Raw genomic sequence first — 13,151 nt, 5'->3', positions numbered from 1 at the left:
CCTGCTTCCACCTCTCAAAGTGCTGGGATTACATGTGTGGGCTGCTGTGCCTGGCGTTACTTATATTTTTATATCTTACATAATTCCAAAAAAGGTGAGGCTACTAATAAACAGACACACAATAAGATAAAAAAAATACAGCTGGGTGTGGTGGCTCATGCCTGAAATCCCAGCACTTTGGGAGGCCGAGGCGGGTGGATCACCTGAGGTCAGGAGTTCGAGACCAGCATGGCCAACATGGCAAAACCCCGTCTCTACTAAAACTACAAATTAGGCCAAGCGCAATGGCTCACTTCTATAATCCCAGCACTTTCAGCACTTTGGGAGGCCAAGGCGGGTGGATCACTTGAGGTCAGGAGTTGGAGACCAGCCTGGCCAGCATGGTGAAATCCCATCTCTACTAAAAATACAAAAAAATTACCTGGCTGTGGTGGCACATGCCTGTAGTCTTAGCTACCTGGGAGGCTGAGGCAGAAGAATCACTTGAACCCAGGAGGCAGAGGTTACAGTGGGCTGATTGCACCACTGCATTTGAGCCTGGGCAACAGAGCAAGACTCCATCTCAAAAAAAAGTGAGATCCCAGTACTTTGGCCTCCCAAACTGCTGGGATTATAGGCGTGAGCCACCATGCACGACTGAGAAATGGATATTATTTCTAATCCTCAGAACAACCCTACAAAGAAATTATTTTTTGTTTCCTTTTACAAATAAAGACACACAGTAAATAAACAAATAAATAAATATATATATATATATATATATATATATTTTAATGAAGAAACAGGTTCAGAAGGTTAATTCATGTGCCTAACACAGCTCCCTGACATTGCACAGAGGTCAAGATTTGAAAGCAGCCATCTGAGCCAGGTGTGGTGGTGGCTCCTGCCTGTAATCCCAGCACTTTGGGAGGCTGAGGCAGGTGGATCACCTGAGGTTAGGAGTTCGAGAGCAGCCTAACATGGTGAAACCCCATTTCTACTAAAAACACAAAAAATTAGCTGGGCATGGTGGTGCATGCCTGTAATCCCAACTACTCGGGAGGCTGGGGCAGGACAATCACTTGAACCCGGGAGCCTGAGGTTGCAGTGAGCAGGGATTGCGCCATTGCACTCCAGCCTGGGCAACAAGAGTGAAATTCCGTCTCAAAAAAAAAAAAAAAAAAGCATCCATCTGACTCCATTGGCCTCCCTCCTCCATTCTATGCTGCACATCAGAAAATACACAAAGCAAGTTTTATGTTATGTATTTTAGCACAGCAAATAATAAATAAACATAAAGTACAATTTAATTTTGTGTATGTATAGAGAGCTCTTACTACTTCTGATATAATTTTTTTCTTTTTTTTCAGATGGAGTCTCACTCTGTTGCCCAGGCTGGAGTGCAGTGGCATGATCTCGGCTCACTGCAACCTCTGCTTCCTAGGTTCAAGCAATTCTCCTCCCTCACCCTCCGAGTAACTGGGACTACAGGCGCACACCACCATCCCAGTCTAATTTTTGTATTTTTATTAGAGATGGGGTTTCACCATATTGACCAGGCTGGTCTCGAACTCCTGACCTCAAGTGATCCGTCTGCCTTGGCCTCCTAATTTTTTTTAATGTATACATTAAAAAAAAATTAGAGACAGGGTTTTACGATATTGTCCAGGCTAGTCTTATTCTCCTGGGCTCAAGTGATCTTCCCACCTCACTTCCCGCCTTTTCAACAAAACACCTGGTGGGTAATATAATCCTTATTTGTGTGCCTCTCCTAAATCTAAAACTTTCCATAACAGTCTCCTATAAGAATGTAAAAGGTGGCCGGGCACAACGGCTCACGCCTGTAATCCTAGCACTTTTGGAGGCCAAGGTGGGCATATTACCTGAGGTCAGGAGTTCAAGACCAGCCTGGCCAACATGGTGAAACCCCTTCTCTACTAATAATACAAAAGTTAGCCGGACATGGTGGTGCACACCTGTAATCCTAGCCACTGGGGAGGCTGAGGCAGGAGAAATGCTTGAACCTTTGAGGTGGAGGTGGCAGTGAGCTGACACTGCACCACTGCACTCCAGCCTGGGCAGCTGGAGTAAAACTCTGTCTCAAAACAAAAACAAAAAACCACAAAGTAAAAGGTTAATGGCCAGACACAGTGGCTCATGCCTGTAATCCCAGTACTTTGGGAGGCCAAGGCAGGAGAATCACTTGACACCCGGAGTTGACCAGCCTGGACAACATAGCAAGACCCTACCTCTAAAAAAATAAAAAATTAACTGGGTATGGTGGTTCATACCTATACTCCCAGCTACTTGGGAGGCTGAGGCTGGACTCCAGTCTGGACAACAGAGCAAGATACTACCTCTAAAAAAAAGAAAGTAAAAGGTGAAAAGGATCAGCCAATGTTTGTTTTAAACTAAAAACACAGTGCGCTACCCACACTCAGATTTTAGAGATGCTTAGATTAGGACTCAAAGGTCCTTACAGGGATTTGCCTATGGTTACACAGCTGACTGGGAAGAGGCAGGTGGGGATATCTGAAGACCTACACAGAAGGCATGGTACCTCTGACCTGTTCCAACGTTAACTAAACCCTTACCCTCCCAGTGCAGTGGGCAGAATGATATAAGAGCTCAGTCACTCACTAGCTGTATGTCCACTAACCAGCTAACAACCTTTTCTTTTCTCATTTAAAAAAATTCTATTTTATTATTTTTTTTTTTTTGAGACGGACTCTGGCTCTGTCACCAGGCTGGAGTGCAGTGGCGCAATTCTGGCTCACTGCAACCTCTGCCTCCTGGGTTCAAGTGATTCTCCTGCCTCAGCCTCTTGAGTAGCTGGGATTACCGGCATGTGCCACCATGCCCGACTACTTTTTGTAATTTTAGTAGAGATGGGGTTTCGCCATGTTGGCCCAGCTGGTCTCAAACTCCTGACCTCAAGTGATCCGCCTGTCTTGGCCTCCCAAAGTGCTAGGATTACAGGTGTGAGCCACTGTGCCTGGCCTCGTCCAAATCTTTTTTATTTTTATTTTTATTTTTTATTTTTATTTTTATTTATTTATTTTTTTGAGACGGAGTTTCGCTCTTGTTGCCCAGGCTGGAGTGCAACGGCAAGATCTCCGCTCACTGCAACCTCCACCTCCCAGGTTCAAGCAATTCTCCTGCCTCAGCCTCCCGAGTAGCTGGGATTACAGGCATGCACCACCACGCCTGGCTAATTTTTTGTATTTTTAGTAGAGACGGGGTTTCTCCATGTTGAGGCTGGTCTCGAACTCCTGACCTCAGGTGATCCGCCTGCCTCGGCCTCCCAAAGTGCTGGGATTACAGGCATGAGCCACCGCGCCCAGCTCGTCCAAATTTTTTAACTGACAAATAATTTAAGTGAAATCCAGAAGCTAGGTGAGCTACACCTTCGGCCTATGAAGTAGCACATGCCTATTAATAAATATTTGCTGTGTTTTTTCACCACTTCCTGCCACACTGTTATAAATTTATCTGGTTGCTGCATTGGGAGGGGAAAAAATAAGTGTTCAGCCCTTAACTAAGCATATTTCATGTTGCTCATAAAACCTAAAAGTGAAGATGCTGCAAAGTGGCAGAGAATCAGTGGCAACTATGTGAAACAGACAGTGATGAGAAACACTTGAGTCATCACTGGTACAATCATATGTTCTTCTACATTAATCTCTTCCATCCCCCCCTTCGCTGCCACAAACAACATGGAAGGGAATGTACAATTCTGAGACCAAATTCAAGTTCAACTGCCCCAACTTAGTTGCAGCCCAATTCCATGTGTTCAGAGCCTAACAGAAGGCCAGCTCATGGTGTTTGCCAGTGGGACAGGCATGTGAAGCCCTGGAGTTGGACTAACCTGAGGGTAGAAGGCGGACGATGCTGTGCGTGGGCTGCGGACAAACTCCATAAAGAAGGCCCCGTCCTGAAGTCAGAGGAGGAGGAAGCAGCAGCAGCAGTTGCAAGGAAGCGAAGAAACGGAATGTGTACCAGTGGTTAACCATCAGGGGAAGGAGACAGGTATGAAAAACAAAAAATAAAAACAAAAACAAGGAGGGAAGGAGAGAAACAAGGACATATGAAGAGGATGGGGAAAATTTAAAAAAAAGAGAGAGAGAGAGAGAGAGAGAGCTCCACCCAGAAAGACAATATCCAAATGCAAAGCATTAGCAGAAACTCACACCTTCCTGGGCAGAATATCCCATCTGTGTGGGAGAAAGCACCCAGGTTGGAAGGTGTGTCCAAGCTCTCTCAGGTCTCATCAGAGTGTGGCTTGGATGCTCTCACCCTCCCACATAGCTCTGAAATTCCTTCAGACCTATGCCAAGGAAGATGAAAAGGCCGCAGAGCAGCTTGGTGGGGCTGCAGGGTAAGGGCTTTGGTGGCAACATCCTGGCTTCCCACCTGGCTGGGTGACCAGTCGCCCTCTTGGAGAGATACATTGAGCCAGGAGGTTTTTTCTGCCTGTTACTAAACATGGCAGCCAGATGGGAGGAGAGGATTCAAGGCAGGATAAGTTCTTGCTTAGTTTTTTTAGCAAATAGGGGATACAGAAGCAGCCATACCTTCTCCTCCACTGGTTGTGTAACAAAATCATCAGCAAGCTAAGACATGTATAATGTCAGATACACAAGCACTCACCTTGTGAGGGGCTTTCTAAAGCTGTCATTCCCTCCCTACCCTACCCTTGTGGAATTCAAGCTGCCATGTCTGTGAAACAAAAATGACACGGAGGACTTTTTCCATCATTCTTAAGTAGTACCCTCTTTCCTTTTGGAATCTTTTCACTTTTTATGTCTGGTTATCATAGAAATTCAGGAATGGCACTTGACACATCTCAAGTTCTCTGCTTTTCTGGAACTTTTCCTCAATTCCAAAGGTAGAATAACTGAAATATTTGGGTGCCCGTTTTATTGATACTGCTGCCACTTCCTGTAAGTGACTGCAAACTCAAATACGAAACCTTGGAAACTTGTGGCTGTGGAGATGCTGACGCAGGTACCCCCAACGCATTTTAACATGAAGTGTTCCTTGGGGAAACAGTTGGACATTTCTGAGCATGTCAGCAGGGCTCTTTGCTTTGGCCATCTCATAGCATTTTGTTTCCCCTTGACTATTCAGGAGTTTACTTCCAGCCCTACTGATGATGGCTCATGCATGTGGATTTTAGTGTTCACCCGGACGATCAGGAGAGGGTTCTAAACAGCAGTCTAATATATTTGCGACTATAATTTCTCTGCTTTTCAGTCATGTCCTCAGCACTGTTTCTGACCCTCAAAGATGGCAGTGAGTAGAGGCAAAACCTGGTGGACAGCACACAGGGTAATTTGTATCTCATTGTTCCACTGTGTCCCTTCTAACTGCCAGAACATATAGAAGCAGAGGTGCTGATGGTGTTGAGGTTTATGTACATGTGAAGGAGTTCAGGTGAAAAGACTCACGGTCAGCAGATCATTCCTTACACACAGGCTATCCTTGGTACCTAAAGTCACTCCCTAGAGCAGGGGTTGTTAAACTACAGCTTGCAGGCCAAATCTGGCCAGCCCTCTGATATTTTTACAGCCAGTGAGCTAAGAATGATTTTTACGGCTGGGCATGGTGGCTCACGCCTGTAATCCCAGCACTTTGGGAGGCTGAGGCGGGAGGATCACGAGGTCAGGAGATCGAGACCATCCTGGCTAACAGAATGAAACCTCATTTCTACTAAAAAATATAAAAAATTAGCCGGGCGTGGTGGCAGGCGCCTGTAGTTCCAGCTACTTGGGAGGCTGAGGCAGGAGAATGGCGTGAACCCGGGAGGCAGAGCTTGCAGTGAGCCGAGATCGCGCCACTGCACTCCAGCCTGGGCGACAGAGTGAGATCCTGTCTCAAAAAAAAAAAAAAAAAAAAAAAAATATATATATATATATATATATTTAAAAAAAACAAAAAAACAAAGGAATGGTTTTTACAATTTTAAATGGTTATAGAAATACTATACTTACACAATAGCTTTGTTTTGCCTCTTGGCCACAAAGTCTAAAATATGTATTTAGGTTTGCCAACGTTTGGTTTACAAGTTGCCCACGGCCTTGGCTGATACTTTTTCTCAGATTTTAATCCCTCTACCCATGTAGTGTAATTATAGTATTTATGCTAAGGAGTTAATCAGTGGTGTGGTCAAATGATTATTGCAAGCATATTCACTGCAACATTATAACTGTGGTATACTGTAGAATAATTTTTAAAGTTTATAGAAAAATACCAAAAATCATTTAAAAATCACCATCTACAATTTTAACCATAAGAAGTTATAAATTAAGTCATATTCACATGATAAAATGATATATAGCTATTTTTTTCTTTGGGGTTGCTTAGGGAAAAAAAGGAAAGAAAAAAGTATATAATTATTTTTAAAAATCATGCTTTTGTAAAACATTTAATGACATGGGAAATTTTCATGATACGGAGGTAAAATAAACACAGATATATCATTTGACCACAATTTTGAAAAATAACATATATGTATTGAATCTCCTTCATCTCTCAGTGATAGGGACAAGAGAGTGGTAAGTACAGTCAACTTGTCCTATCACAACAGAATGATCTCAGAGTCTGAATTTCCCAGAAGGAGCCGACAGAGCCAAGTCTATTGGTCTTAAAAGACCCATGGAGTTTTTGGCTCCTCTACCGTACTTGTTCCTGATAGAGGCCTAAAGTCTCAGGTTTTCTGTATTTTCCCCCCACCCCAGGATGCTCCCATTTGACTGTATTTCACAGCAGTCTGAGAAAACTGATGGGAATTTCACTATCAAAGAAGAGCGAGCTCTGGTGGAAGCTACTTCAGTAGCTTTCTATTCCCCTCTGGGAAAGCTAAAGATGAGGGTGAAGGAAAACCAGATGGCCAAATACAAAGCTCAGGCCAGATCTTGGGCATTGAACCAAAGAGGTTTAGCTTAACTGTTGTATTTTACTTTTTTGAGGCAGGGTCTCACTGCGTCACCCAGGCTGGAGCGCAGTGGTGTGATCATGGCTCACTTCAACCTCAACATCCTGGCCTCTAGGGATCCCCTCACCTCAGCCTTCTGAGTAGCTGAGACTACAGGTACATGCCACCACATCTAGTGAATTTTATTTTTAATTTTTTTAAGAAATGGGGTCTCCTTATGTTGTGTATGCTGGTCTCAAACTCCTGGGCTCAAGTGATCCTCCAGCCTTGGCCTCCCAAAGTGCTGGGATTACAAGCATGACTGACTGTTTTATATCCAGATTTAACTAGAAGTTAGCTTCCTTACAACTGTGAACAAGAAAGTTCCTATATAAAAATAGTAACAGTAATAGAACCTTTAAAGGGTTCAGGGTAGAATTCATTCAAAGCCTCAGCACATGCAATCCTGGAGCCGAAGGGCGATCTGTTTTACCCTCCACACTGAGTCTCTGAGAGTACAGGACAGCTCCCTGCTACCGCGGCTTCCTTTACCTTTCGTGGGCTGTCCATGTAGGTGGGAGTCATGGCAACGCTGCTGCTCTCGGCTGACTGGGCGGAGCTCTTCCCACCATGCACAGCTGCCTGCTGTTCTCCCAGGCACCTGAAAGGAGGAAAAGCACATGACAGCAGCTTGCTCAGAGCTCCCTGGTGAAGGATCCATGTCGGCCAAGATACAGACAGCTCTGTTGCTGTCATCTTTGAAACACACACTTCTGCCTTGTTTCCCTTTCCAGACCTTCATGATACCCTTAATTTCATTCATTGTGCTGAACAATCACCAGTCCTCCACAGTAAATCAGAAAATAGCCCAATTTTAAAAGCATTCTGGCAGCACCTGGTGCTTATATATGACCTTAAAAAGGGGACTGACATGGTTTGAGTGACTGTGAACACCATTTTAAAAATTCTTGTAAAAATACCTTTTCCTCAATTTTTATTTAATATACCAGCAAAAACACATTCTGAATGTTAAGACTGCGTGGTGGCTCATGCCTGTAAACCCCGCACTTTGGGAAGCCAAGGTGGGCGGATCACCTGAGGTCAGGAGTTTGAGACCAGCCTGGCCAACATGGTGAAACCCCATCTCTACTAAAAATACAAAAAATTAGCCAGGCGTGGCAGTGCACGCCTACAGTGGCAGCTACTCAGGAGGCTGAGGAACGAGAATCGCTTGAACCCAGGAGGCAGAGGTTGCAGTGAGCTGAGATCGTGCCACTGCACTCCAGCCCATGCGGGGAAAAAAAAAAAAAAAAAAAAAAGACTGCATTAACATGCAGCATAAACAGGAGAAAATGTGTTAATTCTCTATTTTGAATTATTCTATATTTTGAAGGGATTTATATGTTAATCTTTCAAATGTACATAGCTACATCACCCTCCAAACCAAACTAACAGACATTATCTCATAACACAAGACAAATACAGTTTCCTTATGACATCTCATCCCATCTCGGTTCTGATGTACATGAATGAATATTTTCATGTTTATTTTCCTAATTTTTTTTCTGTTCTAAAATTAACTACACTTTATTTTAGATTAAATTACATTGCTTTAATATATCACTGTTTTATTGTTAGGTTTCAGAAGGCTCACATTAAAGTCTTAAGTGCTTCATTATTACTATAATATATATTACTTCTTGTGATGGACAGTGTGAGGCAGGGCCCAGCCCTCTCCACCATGGCCTTGTTGTTGTCCCAGCACTGGAAGGGCTGTCTAGGAGGCTCTGTCTCAGTTGTCAGCCCCTTCAGGAACAGCCCCAGCTGCATGGGCTGCCATAGGCAATGAATGGTGTGTGTGTGTGTGTGTGTGTGTGTGTGTTTGTTGGCCCAACTCAGCACATCTCTGAAGGCTGTTCTAGGCTGTTCCAGTGGGATCTCCTGAGGCTGTCACTGGGTCTGGGGCTGTAGTCCAGCTTCTCTTGGCACCCACTCCGGTTTCTTCCCCATCCCTCCCACAGGTGTTGCGCCCAAGGGCTCTCCTTAATAAGCATCCTATATGCTACACCCCATCTCAGTCCGCTTCCCTGAGAACCCAATTTGCAACACTTATCTTAAATTCTGACACTTTTGTTACTCAATGCAAAGTAATCACATACCAGGGATGCAAAAATCTGTTTCCATAGTAACCTGTTGCACTCTCCCTTAAAATTTTTTTTACATTCTGAAAAAATACAAACATATACAAAAGTAAAGAGGACAATATAATGAACCCCTACATATCCCTTACCAAAATTATATCATTAGAGCCATTCCGGTTTCATCCATACACCCTGCCTACTCACATGAAATATTTGAAGCAAAACTCACACATTGTTTCATCCTTAAACATTTCAGTATCTCTAAAAGATAACAGTTTTTCGAATGTCAAATATTTCCTCAATTGTCTCAAAAAAATTTTTTTAGCTGGGTGCGGTGGCTCACACCTGTAATCCCAGCACTTTGGGAGGCCAAGGTGGGCGGATCATGAGGTCAGAAGATTGAGACCATCCTGGCCAACATGGTGAAACTCTGTCTCTACTAAAAATACAAAAATTAGCCAGGTGTGGTGGCACACGTCTGAAGTCCCAGCTACTCAGGAGGCTGAGGCAGGAGAATCGCTTGAACCTGGGAGGCAGAGGTTGCAGTGAGCCGAGATTGTGCCATAGCACTGCAGCCTGGGCGACACAGCAAGACTCTGTCTTAAAAAAAAAAAAAGAAAAACCCAGCAAGATTCAATTAAGTCCCTACATTGTCATACATCATATCTCTTAAGTCCTTTTTAAGGAATAGGCTCCTCTTTACCTCTCCTTATCCTTACAATTTATTTGTTAAAGAAAGTAGCTCTTTAGCCCTGTAAACTTACACGGTCTGGATGTGCTGATTACATCCCTTTATTATATAACATGTTCTTCTGTGCTCTGTACTTCCTGAGAAGCAGAAGTTACATCAAGGGATTTGGGCAGATTTCGGTCAAACTTTGGGCCACTATTCTTCCTAAGTGGTACTGTGCACTTCTGCCTGGAGGCCCAGAATAGCTGCCTCTCTCTTATGATGTGAGCTGCCACTGATAATCTTTGCTAGATCCATTCATTCATCAGACTATACACAGTGACAGTCCATCATTCCTTCTGTATTTATTAGCTGGGATATTTTAAAAAGGGAAACTTCCCCACACCAATTACTTGGATGCTGTAAGGTGTAATTCACAGGACAAAAAACTAGGTGCTAGATTATTTTCCTTGTCCACTGACACCACGGTCTCTCTTTCTATCACAACGCAGTGTGTTTTCCTCCAAGCCTCATCCACAAATGCATGCTGTGAGATTCTTGCATCCCCAGTGACCACTCGGATTTGTCATCTGATGCACACAACAATCCACATGTACTGAGTCGCCTGCTACATGCTGATGCACTGACTAGGAGTCAGGGATTCTGAGAAGAAGACTGACCCTGTCCTTGCCCTTAGAAGCTCTTCTTCTAATGGCTCAGGAAGAGGGGACTGCCACAAAACAACCAGGTACAATGCATGTGTGTATACATGAGAACATACATGAGGGCACGCTCAGGTATGTTCAGCCAGAAGGGTCACTAGCCACAGCTCCATGGAGGTAGTGACATATATGCACCGGGTGGGCCTTAAAAGGTGGGCAGGAGGAAGACACAGCCTACACAGAAGCAGGAGGGGTAAAAGCACGCAGACGCCCTTCCCGTGCCTCTGCAGGCAGATGGCACACCGTGGCTCAGTGCTGGCATGCTTTCCCCACAAAGGCCTGAGTAATACGCACATACGAGAGCCACCTTGGACAGAACACGAACGTCCATCTGCTTTGGTGGGGTCTCCCTCTCTCTGCCCTGACTTGGCTGCGACTGGGGTCATTGGGTCATCCTCATCTAATAGGAACAGAAAAGCCCACTGGCCAGCACCTGCTGCCCAGACTGGTCCCACTGCTATTAATCAGCACAAAGCTAAGATTCCAGGGTTTCTGTCTTTCACAAGAGCCCGACTAAATGTATATGCCTACAGATAAAGATGGGAAGAAAACTGGAAGAAATATACACAGTTAAGGTAAGATGGTGGGACTACAGGTGAAATTTTGTAAGCACTTTCATGCTGCTGTATGTTGTTTTGCATAATAAATAAAACAGAATCTGTTTGGAGCAGTGAAAGAAAAAGAAAAACACATAAATAAAAAATTCTGTGCAAGCAAATGTTATACAAATGTTATATAAATGTCTGGCTCCCTCTACTCTACCTCTATTGAGAAAATATAGCACGTATCCCGGGAGCAGTCATCCGTGGCAAGGAGGAAGTCTTGGGTCTCTTTGTCCCGCCTCCTGCCTTGGGGTTGGCTGAGAATCTCACCCTTCACACTGGGGGTACCACTACCCCCAAGATATGCTTCTTCAGTGTGAGCAGAAACAGGCTCCTTGGTGCATATGAAACAATGACTCACTGACAAAATAAGATCCCTTCACCTCACCCCCAGCTTGACACCCCTCCCAGCAACATATGTTCCTTGTTCTCTTTTCCAGTGGGAAAAGTCTGTGATTAGTTACAGGGAGAAATTGCCACACAGAGTCCTGGCATCTTCCTTTGGTCTGATAAAGATATTTTCAAAAGAAGACCCAGTACCCTCAGTAACAAACCCAGCCTATCCCAGTTTTCCTTCTCTCATCTGTCCCCTCACTGTAGGCACCCTGCTGTGTTCTTCATCCCTTCCTTTCCATCTCATCATCACCCTCCATCCAGCTTCAGCTGCCTCTTGCCTGGAATAGCGGGAGCCTCCTGATAGGACTCTGCCTCCTGGCCCCCGCCCACTAAGCCTTCCCACACAGGGAGCTCATCTCCGAAAAAACCACTTCTGCCAAAGACACCAACTGGCTATTTCATGATATTAAGGAATTGTTGTAATTTTAAAGGTAAATTATAATACCATGGTTTTTTTTTAAAAAAAGAGTACTTGTCTTTCCGAGGTACACTCTGAAATATTACAGATGAAGGGAAATGACATCAGGAAATTGATTTAAGAAAATAAAAGAAGCCAGGAGCAGTGGCTCACACCTGTAATCCCAATACTTTGGGAGGCCAAGGCAGGTGGATCATATGAGGTCGGGAGTTCAAGACCAGCCTGACTGCCATGGAGAAAAACCCATCTCTACTAAAGATACAAAATTAGCCAGGGTGGTGGTGCATGCCTGTAATCCCAGCTACTCGTGAGGCTGAGGCAGGAGAATCACTTGAACCCAGAAGATGGAGGCTGTGGTGAGCCAAGATCGTGCCATTGCACTCCAGCCTAGGCAGCAAGAGCAAAACTCCATCTCAAAAAAAAAAAAAAAAAGTAATAAATAAATAAATAAAAGGAAAACATAAGTTGGATAGAAATGAAATAAGGTCAGCCATGAGATGAGTCTCATTGAAGCCGGGTGATGATGGGTAAGCAGGAATTTATTATACCAGTCTGTTATTCGTATCCCTTTGAAATTTTCTAATAAAATTTTTATTTTCATTTTTTATTGAGACAGGGTCTTGCTGTCGCCCAGATTGGAGTGCAGTGGCGCAACTGAGGCTAATTGCAGCCTAGCCTCAACCTCCCATGCTCAAGCAATCCTCCCACCTCGGCATTCACCACCACACTGGCTAATTTTTTGTAGAGATGGGGTCTCACTATGTTACCTACCCTGATCTTGACCTCCTGGGCTCAAGTAACCCTGACCTCTCAGTCTCCCAACGTGCTGGGATTACAGGCATGAGCCACCACGCCTGGCCTGTAATAGGATTTTCAAAACTTTCAAAGGATTTGTCTTGCCATGAGAATGTGTAAGGACAGCCTAGCATCCAAATTCCCACACTGTCTTTCCAATTCCATGTCCCCACCATACCTCACGCTTGCTTGTTCAATTTTACTTCTGGAAAGCCTAATGTGTGCAGGTTCCTGCGGGCATGACAGACCCTCATACCATACAGTCAAGGTCTAGCCTCCCCTAACATGATCACCTCACATCTCTACAGGGAGACCCTCAGCATCCCCCACCCCATCATTCAATAAATATCCATTACACACCTACTATGTGACAGGCATGGCACACAGCCTCTGGCCTCAGAGCACATAGTCAAGTCAGGGAGAAGTCAACTGACGACTGGCTCCCAGCAGAATACTGGTAAGTGCTCTGATGGAAGTAGGCCCAGGGTGCAGGCAAGCACAGGGAGGAACCT

The 13,151-nt window shown here is 44.5% G+C and overlaps 1 protein-coding gene across 17 annotated transcripts in view; it reads right to left on the bottom strand.

Moving 5' to 3' along the window:
* The window catches only part of DEPDC5 (DEP domain containing 5, GATOR1 subcomplex subunit), a 161,697-nt gene that overhangs the window by 50,567 nt on the left and 97,979 nt on the right, over window positions 1–13,151 (bottom strand). For 11 of the 17 annotated variants that reach the window (XR_010125950.1, XM_063663209.1, XM_054470437.2 and 8 more), the window contains 2 exons: window positions 7,448–7,556; window positions 3,848–3,913 (listed from right to left, as the gene is read on the bottom strand). Coding sequence is in view for 16 of the 17 variants with exons in the window: in XM_063663209.1 (XP_063519279.1) it covers window positions 3,848–3,913; window positions 7,448–7,556 (175 nt within the window). In the remaining variant the exon portion in view is untranslated. The remainder of the gene's footprint in view (window positions 1–3,847; window positions 3,914–7,447; window positions 7,557–13,151) is intronic. The other 6 variants (XM_063663210.1, XM_063663211.1, XM_063663213.1 and 3 more) reach the window with 1 other exon arrangement.

Source organism: Pongo pygmaeus, chromosome 23, assembly GCF_028885625.2.
Source record: "Pongo pygmaeus isolate AG05252 chromosome 23, NHGRI_mPonPyg2-v2.0_pri, whole genome shotgun sequence".
Taxonomy (NCBI): Eukaryota; Metazoa; Chordata; class Mammalia; order Primates; family Hominidae; genus Pongo; species Pongo pygmaeus.
Note: the sequence above shows the minus strand (reverse complement) of the source record. Positions and strands in the feature narration are given on the sequence as shown.